The following is a 10,282-nucleotide window of genomic DNA, read 5'->3' as shown; positions in this document are numbered from 1 at the left end:
TTTACACACACACAAAAATTACAAGTTCATAAATGTTTTAGGCTAAATGTAAAAAAACAAAAAAACAAAAAAACAACCAAAGTATTACAGGTTTTAACTTGGATTTAGAAACAAATATTACTTTTTTTTCTGAATTCACAAAAGACTAACAAAGAAAGTTCACCAAAATTTTGTCACACAGGGCCAGATTTGTGAAACCCCCAAATATGATACCTCACAGGTGACTTACAGAAGTTTCACTGTTTTTTAAACCCAGGTGCTGTCACTTCATTTCAATATCAAGCACAAAAAATAAGACTTGCTTTAAATATAACGGAAATGCATATGCAGCAGGGTCAGAGTCTGAGTTCCCACCTCGTAGATGCAATCTTGTCATTGCCTTGGGTTAGATTAGGTGGGTAGGGTTTCCGTAGTCACCAATGATGAATTACAGTCATCCCTCGTTTATCGCGGGAGTTACGCTCTAAAAATAACCCACGATATTTTTTACAATTATTATAGATGTTTTAAGGCTGTAAAACCCCTCACTACACGCTTTATACACTTTTCTCAGACAGCCATGAACATTTTCACACTTTTCTCTCTTGTTTAAACACTCAAACCTTCGTAGGTCCAGAACATGGGAATAGAGCAGCTGCGAGAGAATTCAACATTAATCAGTCAATGGTACGGAAGTAGAGGAAGCAAGAAGAATGAGTTGAGTAAAGATTGACTTATTTGACTGTTTTGTTTCGCTTCATGTGCCTTATAATCCGAAACATACGGTAACTTCTACCTTCCTTTACCATGTCCAGAAGTCCAACTTTTTGTGCGATGGTTAGCATCTTCCTCTACCTTTTGGGTGTTACTGCAGGCGATGGGGCGGTGCAAATGTTTAATCGACATTTTTGTGTTTGTTGGGGACTTACAACTTACAAACATACAGTACAGCACTTCAGAGTCACACTGCTAGCAATGAAAGAGTCATGTAAATTTGACAAGATGAATGCCTTCCGTACTGTAAGGAGACACGGCAGGAGAGTGATTGACAATGGTCTACAGCCAATCAGAATGCAGAACACGATGCGCTGTGAAAAAGGGTTAGGGTTAGGGGTTAGAAGAAAAAGCATGCAAAGTTGCACAAAAAAATCAGTGAAACAGTGGGGCTGCCAGTATAAGAGCTTCCAGCTTCATCCAGAGGAAAGACCGAGAGTATGGAGGGACCCGGAGTATAGGTGATATAGAGCAGAGCTGTACAGTACTCACTACTGTTTCTGACTCCTCATCCTCGCCCTCTCCATTACGTCACCTCTTCAACCTCCTCATCCACTTCAAGTTCTCAACTTACCAAATGGTCATCTGCTCCTTGTGAACTCATTCTATTGTAGCCTTTCCCTTAGTGTTATTTAACCTTTGCATTAATACATTTTGATCCAAGAAATCGGTGTTGCTTACTCCTTCTTTAACACTGTATACTAGTCAACATGTGGTGGCCGGTGTTCTAGTGATACCTGGACCAGTGATCACCCTTTAACTGAATAACTGGACATATGGCTGATGGGAGACAGAGGATGGAGGGACAACAGCTGAAGGAGTTTTCTTCACAACAGTCATAATAGGGTTTTTATAAAGCTGAATACCATGTTATATTAGAAAACCCTAACAATGAGACAAGTGAGTTGAAGGGTTGATGCCAAACTCTTAAGTTTAATACGTGTGTGAATATTTCAACATGTTCATGCTCTGTCAAACTATCTAACACTTGCAGATGTTGCAGTTATACTCTGTAATGTGAGCTGGACTTATAATGCAACTTGCTGTGAATACGTATATTAAAAAAGCACCAGTGTTGCTCTGTCAGTGCTAGTATTTATGCTGAAAGGACGTAGTAGCTCTTTTTTCCTCTCCTCATCCATTCCGGTGCACTCAGGGCCATCCGTGCACAACACGACAGAAAGTTCCTTGGCAGGCCGGTCCATCTAACCGGTCTCAGGGTTGTCAAACATAAGACCTTGAGGCCAGAATCGACCCGGGAAGGACTCCAATCCAGTCCACTGGCTTTGGAAAATGTGAAATGAAACAATGACCTTTGCGTGGTCTTTGTGAGGACTTTCTTTTAAAATGTCACCGACATGCTGTTAGGACCTCAAAGCTGACTTGTCTCACAGCTCCATCTGGTGGCTGCTCAGCAAACTGCACCCCCCCTTCACCGTGACCTCTATTGCTGCAGTGTGATTCACGGTTTCTCTGCTGCTCTCAGCTTGTGTGTGTGCACATTTGGGCTGTTTGGCTTTCCACTGAGCTGAAGCCTGATGCAACAAGGCTCAGAATAGATTTATATCGATCCGTGATGGATGGCTAGGGAATGAGTGATGGAAAAAAAAAGGGCCAAGTAAGTGGAGTTTAAACCGAGGAGTGAACCAAAAGCAGAGAGCTGATAATATCGCTGTGATGGGTTTCTGGGGCTTCTGTCTTTATATGTTTCCACAAATACAGAGTCCTGTAAAGATACAGGCACTAAAACAAGCGCATAAAATGTGTTGTTTTTGTGTTTCCAGGTCTTACAGAGAGCAATCCGAAGCTCAAATCTCATGAGTCATTTCATCGTGTTCCATTATTTGTCCTCGCCATCCAGCTGAGTGAATGAGAGTGTGCGGATACCGGAGGTGACATTAATTTTTGGAGTCCTAAAATTTCCACGCTTATGCATCAATACGTGGAGTGAAGTAGCGTGTTTTGTGTACTCGTATCCCTGCGCTTTGGCCTGGGCACGGTTACCATGAGAACAGCATGAATGGTGACATCACTGCAGCAGTGTGACATCACTGCTAGATGGTGACTCATGCTTATGTTGTGTGTGAGCATAAGAGAAAAATGGAAGAGAGAGAACGCTGAAATGTATGAAGATGCAGTCCGAAGGAAACACCAAAACAAGAAGTCACTCTCAACATCCACGTGTTTTATTCTATGTAACAAAAATAATGACATTGTTTTTGTTCTAGGAGTCTAACAATATTGAAAACAAAAGAAAAGCAAAAAGTTATCCAACTGGACAATCAGACATTTATGTGAACATCAAAGAGAAAGGTTGAATTTAATTAGATCACACAAAAGAGCACAAATGAGCCTCCGTCAAAATGAAGCATTTATATTCATGTCACGAGCTCGGTGTGTACGTGCCTATTACAACCGCAGCAGTCATCACAACGCAATCCTGTCCTTGGCACGGCTAGCTTTCAACGTATTTTTGAGTTGGGCATTGCATGACAAAGTAACCACAAAAACAAAAGCCTCTTGTGTCTGCAAATCTCAGGGCTGAAAGTAAAAGTGGCTCCCCAGCTTCGATGTGGGGCTAATTAGGATGGACGGTATCTAATCAGCAGCGGACATCAGCACACTGTGAAGCCACTTTGCGAGCCAATCTGTTCTAATCAAAGCATTTGACCGCATATTGGTCAATAGAAAATTGGATGATTAACCAAGCTGATGACAATAATGTAGCAAGTCAAAACAACAAAGCAATAAGCACCAAAGCAGATAGACCGTGCGGTCCTGTAGTTCCTAACTTCACTGGTTTACTTAAAAACAAGTCCAAAAACATCTTCCAGAGAAGACAGACAATCTAGTTTGAATTATTTTTGTGTATCAGCTTTCAATTTACTCTGACTGCAATTTTGATTTTGAAAAATGGGACAACTGAGTTGAAAACTGAGATTTGGTTTACTTAAATCTGCAGGTTTCATTTGCACTCGGGAGCCTTATAGTTGCAATGACAGGTTTTTTGGATGTTGGTTGCAACATCTCATTATTGCAATACTAACACGTAGTATTATCGCCAATAAAGTTGCCATGGGGAACACTGTAGGAAATACTTATTTACAAATACCCAGTGTACAGTTAGCATAAACTTAGAGCTAGTTTAGTGCTAGTATTTGAATGTTTAGATATCTCAAATACCAGCAGCAACATCCTTTAGCTGGTTAACAACACCAGTCTCTTCTCCAAAGTTCCCTTAAACAACATTGTTTACAATCTCTAACCTATGATGACTAATAAAGTTTGCAATTTGGAATGTAAACTCTGTAGGTTAGCTTGTTTCTTGACTAGCAATTAGCAACTAGCTAAAAATCTCTATATTCTGGGAGAGGGATGAGAGCTAAAGTAAAATTCACTTATAGTTTTTCCATTTTTTCCACATATACTCATTACACACACACACACACACACACACACACACACATATATATATATATATATATATATATATATATATATATATATATATATATGCTGAAAACTTTTAAATAAAAAAGCATTTTGTCATAAAAAAGAACATGATGTCATTTATTTGTTTTAATTAATAAAGTCCACATTGGCGCCTCTTTGCAGACTCAAACCAATGACACAAGCCGAGAGAAACATGTTCATTAATTTCAGATTTCTGCACTTCTTTTGAGAAAAACACAACTTTATCCATGTTTAGCATTTGATCTTCCGGCATGTTCATTACATCATAAACAGAGACTGTACAGTAAGGTGTGGCATTATATTTTCATCCACTGGGTGACACTGTGACACAGGACTATATTTCTTAATCATTCTTCCAATTCACACACCTCTCCTCACACCTTCAGGTTCCCCCTGCTCAACGAACTCCACATATGAGTGTAACCTGTAGAACTGCAACTGTAAGTTAACAAAACAACATGTCCCATGTTAGAGACAGCACAGTACATACTGAATATATACCAGCGGACCACAAAAGCAAATGTATTATGGGGAATAATACTCAGTGATTTTTACAAAGTTAAACTAGACTGAGGCATCTCTTTTTCCACAAATGATACAAATACAAAACACGTGAGCACTCGCGCAAACGCTGCATATACTAACCTCACTCTTTCACACACACTCTCTCTGTCTCTCTCGCTCACGCACACACACACAGTAGCTGTTTCATCATATGAAATTAGGTCTAAGCTAGTGGTACATTTACATATATTTGTTTATATTCATAAATACGATTACAGTCGTATTATAATGTACATGTAAGTTTATCGTTACAGTATCACACCACTGACGCTCTTTCTGTAGCTTTAGGGAGGGAGGATGTTGAGAAGGAGGAGGTAATCTGATTGGCTGGCAGGACAGGAACACAATATTTTTGTGCAAAAAGTGTGACTGGAAGAATCAAGACACTTCTAAAGGCTTTCAGAGGTGCTAAATTGAAAGATGCTGTCATGCTTTTTTTTTTAAAGACATTATTTTTGTATTTTAAAATTTAAGACACAAGGGTTTAATGATTGTTTGGATCGTGATGTTGATTAGATTGTAATTTTAGCTATTGCACTTTGTTTGATCCTCTGGTTTCCAACCATTTTTTTAACAAATAAAAAGGCCACTGTAGTATTTACTTCCTTCAATAAATGCAGCTCGATTTCAAGACTGATGAATCAGCCACTTAAACTGATTCACAGTTAAACTGTGACAATAACAGTTTTTAATTTTAATGGGGGAACATTTATTGTCTCACTGAGATTTAAATAAGACTGATACCACTCTCATGTCTGTGCACCACTGCAAACACGAGTTATCTACAGTAATTCCCCTCCTGGCTACCTGCTTTCATTCATATTCACTTCAGCGTTTTGCTCTCTTTCACATTGATTTTAGATCTAAGCTGAGTTCAGAAAAGTTCCTCCCCCCTCCACCTATTATCAAAGCGTTTCCTCCCTGACATTTAAAGAGGAAGAAGACAAAAACGGGGGGAGAGCAGGAGAGGGGATGCCTGTTTCAGCTTTTAATGTGAAACAACAGTGAATCGTGGAGGCAGCTTTGGCCTTTCTGAGAAATACCGTTTGTGTCATAAGGTCTGCAATTACCGTCCTGATTATCCCGACTCCATGCTGCTACACTCGTTCCTCCTGCAGCTCAAATTGCTGGTCTCAGAAAAGGATGTTTTATATCAAGATGCATGTTTTTTTTTATTTCAGTCAGGACTATTTTAAAAAAAGATTATTCCCAAATAGACTGATTTATATTTAGCAGTTGGGCTCTTTTCTCAGGATCTCCTATCCTTCCTCGCGCATTAGTGGAGAGGAGCAACAAGACCCTTGGTACAGAACAAAGCACACAACATTGACATGGCACTAGTGTTGGGCTAGAGGTGGGTTGCAACTTGCTGATGTAGCAGCAACAGTAAGCAAGCTAAAGGTACTTTAACAGCCAACAGAACATGCTAGATATTGTAGTTTCTGTCCATTATTAGACAAAACAGTGCTCACAAACCAGACTTAACAAAATCTAACAGTGTTAAAATTAAATTTGTTAATGAAATAATGAATGAAAGAGCAGCTGAATCTTACAGCTGTTTTTCTCAGGGTGCTCTGACCCCATGTTTCCAAACTATTATTTATATCAAAGCAGACCCAAAAAGGTCCTGATTAAACAGGTAAGCAAAGATTTGGGATTTTTTTACTCTAAAAAACAAAAAAATACCAGAGGAAGTTCTTTTCTACAATGATTGTAGCCATTAAGAGTGATAATTACAGAGAAATATGCACCAAAAAAGAGCACATGCATATTTCTGACAGTAAAAAACCCTTGCCATCAGAGAGCTAATAGAAACCATAAAAATATCTTATATTTCTACACATGGTAGCAAATGGCAGGCTGATGTAACTGTCAGCTGTCAAGACATTATTGCATAAAATAATTATAAAGCAGGCCACGAAGGGAGCACCTGCTCAAAAAAGGTCTGATTATATTATCTGGAAGATAAAATTAAGTTTAACTTGATTATTAACCTTTTATGAAAACATAATGTATGTTAACCTTTCTGATTACATATTGATTTTTTAAATCGAATGTGGAAAACTTTTAGACGCAGCCACAAGTCACTGAGCAGTACATCAGTATGCCTCACCATGCTGAGACTCAAATCACCTCCCTGCCTCATATTTAAAGAGTAAAGCTTGTGGACACTGTGCTCTAATGTGTTACAACTGCCATATAACTGGCTGTGTGTTTGGCTGTCAAAGGACTAATGATTGCTGCGGCACATTCATGCACAAACACCTGCAGACAGGGTGGTTTGACCTGGCTTTATGAAGTGTGTTTACTCTGAACAAACATATACTAGAATTCATATACACACGTAGAGACATCACAAAAGACAAACAACGGAGTACCTTTCATTTACACAACTCTCTCTCCCTCTAGCAACACATTACATCTTTCTTAATGTTCAACTGGTCCTTGTTGGTCTAATATAAGACAAAACAGCCCATAGAGTATATCATCTAAACATGGGCTGTTGAGCTGTTGGCAGAGCTTATACTTGGATCTAATTAGATATTAAAGCAACATTTTAATTTTTTCACCCACTTTCTTAACCACTGGGAGGACTAGAGTCTATTCCAGTTATCTTAGGGCACACCCTGCACATGTTGTTAGACTATTACGGAGCAAAAACATAGAGACAGACAACCAGTGACACTCACATTTGCACCTATGACCAACACAGAACAACCACTGACTGTGGGAGGAAGTCAGAGTACCTTAAGAGAAGCCACACAGGATGGCCCCAACAGGAGCGATGTGAAGTGCTAAGTACTGCATCACTATTCACACTGTGCTCATTTAATACCCTTCTAATGTCTCTAGGGTAAGCTGGGGCCATGCAACACTTAGCATAGCATAGCAAAAAGACTCAGGGGCAGTGTTGCCAACTTAGCGACTTTGTTGCTATATTTAGCGAGTTTTCAGACCCCCTTAGCGACTTTTTTCCAAAAAGCGACTAGCGACAAATCTGGCAACTTTTTCTGGTGTTATTGGAGACTTATGACGACTTTTCCACGTGAAAGAACGTATCGCTCTTACTCTCAACAAGCAGCGGGTGCTGCCGTGGGCACCTCGCCTTTGGCGGCAGGTAGTCCTCACGCAGCAGTCCCCCTCAGCTGATGTCAGAGCAGGAGATATTCACCCCTACGCTACAAACTACAAATGAATCGCGCATGAGTGAAGCCGCTGCTTCCCCCCTGCCCCCTTCCCAGAGCGGCGGTAACTGTACATTTTTCTTAGGAATGATGTTTTGTAGTTCATTGATTTAAGAATCAATGCACTACAATAAATCCTTCCAATCATTGCAAACTTAGAATTCGAATGTCCTTGCAGAGCCTTAAGTCCATCTTGTACATCCATACAAGTAACACTTGGAAACCAAAGCTAGGTAGCCAGCTAACCACCTCTGTGTTAACCATTACTGCAGATTAAGTTATTCATGTTGTGTATTTGTGCTTGGGACCCAGCTAGTTAACTGTAGTTTGCTTGCTTACTAATATTGCCACTAGCAAAATAAGACACTTTAGTTTTTTGTTATCCTAATATGGTGTTTGTGTTGTATTCTATTTCGTTCTAAGAGTTGGTCATAAAACTCAACCAGGCTAGCTGTTTCCCTGGTTATCAGTTTATATGCTATGCTAAGCTAGCATCTCTTGACTCTATAAGAGGTCGTGTCCAAATTCATGGACTGCATCCTCCTGAGGCTGCATTTGTAGGCCGATTACGTCACAGCGACACGACGAAGGCTGTCCAAAATCGTAGACTCCTCCGAATGCAGCTGACCAATGCGTCCACATTTTCCCCGAATTTGAAGGATGGGTCGGGTGTGTCCTTCGTGGCCCACCATATCCCAGAATTCATAGCAGCCAATTCGAGTTTTCAACAACGGCGGCCAGTACTAAGTTTTTAATCTTATTACTCTTTCTGGGTCACAAAATAAACTTTTAACATATTTTCAGGCGAGAATGTAGCTGTGTAAAACTTCAACTATCTGCTCGGTTTATCAGGATATCACATGTTTGCAAAAGTGCTCTGACGTTTTCGGAGACGTCTGTTACCCACCACCTCGATAGCTAGCCGGGAACTCGAGGGTCACTGAAGCCGCCGAGAACGACAAAATCCCGGCACATCATTTTCAGATCACCGCGGTCTTTTGCTACTCAGGTTAAACGTAATATATAAGTCACTTAGACAACCTAAAAATTTTATTGTTTGCCTTTTTTCAGTGTTTTATTTGTTCGTGAGTAAATCGGTTTGTCTGAGATTAACGTTATTAGATTAGATTAGATAAGAAAAAACCTTTTTTAATCCCCCGGGTGGTTTTCACACAGCTGAATAAACGTCAAACAGAAAACCGATTAAACAGAAGTGTGAGAAGGTCGAGAATTTACACCAGTGTCCTGTTATATTTTAGATAGGAAGGAGCAGACAGCTGAGTTTATTAAACTCCACCGAGACAGCGGTGACGCAAATCTGAAGGCTAGACCGTCCAATTTTACGTTTACTTCCGGCCTACCTGACCTTCTGAGGACCCGGCCCACGTAGACTGTGAAGGCCGGGTCCTCAGGAGGATGCAGCCCATGAATTTGGACACATCTATAGTGATGTCAATATTATTAGTTAGCTTACATAATTTGGAAGTAAGCTACTTTACATTTACATGTTGTAAGTCTTGAAAACAGTGTACATGTTACACAAATAAAAAAGCAGATTAAAAAAAGATGTGATCTTTATACTTCAGTTATGTTGCAGCCTTGTAATATCGCACACTAGGCACAGAGCCTGACAGCATGAACATCTGAGTGAGACTATTTCCTATGTAAATCTGTATTTTATTTCTTTGATCTGCGCTAAACAGAGCTGGAGGGATTTCCACTTTCCACAGATCGGGCTGAATTTATAAAGACGCTCAGCTGGACTGAAGCAGAAGTGCTTCAGGAGAGCTGCACAGCAGGGCAGCCCGGATAAAAGAATGGCATCAATCAGGGGGTCCGTGTTCCAAACATGGCTTATTTCCAGACATCACTACCTCAGAGAAAGGGAGAAAGAAAGATTCCCTGCCTCTCTCCTTCTCCTCCTCCTCTCTCTAGCAGCATCCCTCCCTTTCTCCTCCTGCTTCACTGTTCTCTCAGCCTCCTTCCTTCTCTAAATTCAGTTCAACTCTATTACCCTTGCTCTGTTTCTCCACCCCTCCCAGTCTACTTCTGCATGTCACACTGCAGCAGTAGGACAATGGAAGGGTCGGATTTGGCTGCCTCTTTAAACTCTTCCAAGGTGATCTCATCGTTCTGGTCCTTGTCCATCTTGGAGAAGATCTTGTCTACACGCTGCTGAGGGGTAAGCCCGTCCTCGTTCATACGCATCATGATCACTGTGCCTACCATCTTGTAGATGGCCTGCAGAGGGCAAAAAAGGGGAAATAATGCTCGATTTTGCCTTAAATACAATTAACAGTTTATTT

General features: G+C 40.4%; 1 protein-coding gene across 2 annotated transcripts in view; it reads right to left on the bottom strand.

Annotated features, from left to right (window-relative positions):
- Positions 1-2,917: 2,917 nt before the first annotated feature.
- The window catches only part of LOC146683642 (visinin-like protein 1), a 28,626-nt gene continuing 21,261 nt past the window's right edge, over positions 2,918-10,282 (bottom strand). For both annotated transcript variants that reach the window (XM_085445724.1, XM_085445723.1), the window contains exon 4: positions 2,918-10,217. In XM_085445724.1, coding sequence (XP_085301850.1) covers positions 10,020-10,217 — 198 coding nt within the window. In that variant the 3' untranslated portion in view covers positions 2,918-10,019. The remainder of the gene's footprint in view (positions 10,218-10,282) is intronic.

Source organism: Copadichromis virginalis, linkage group LG22, assembly GCF_057382275.1.
Source record: "Copadichromis virginalis isolate Kocher_CV1m ecotype Utaka linkage group LG22, C_Virginalis_male_GT1.1, whole genome shotgun sequence".
Classification (NCBI taxonomy): Eukaryota; Metazoa; Chordata; class Actinopteri; order Cichliformes; family Cichlidae; genus Copadichromis; species Copadichromis virginalis.
This window is presented reverse-complemented; position numbering and strand designations above follow the sequence as displayed.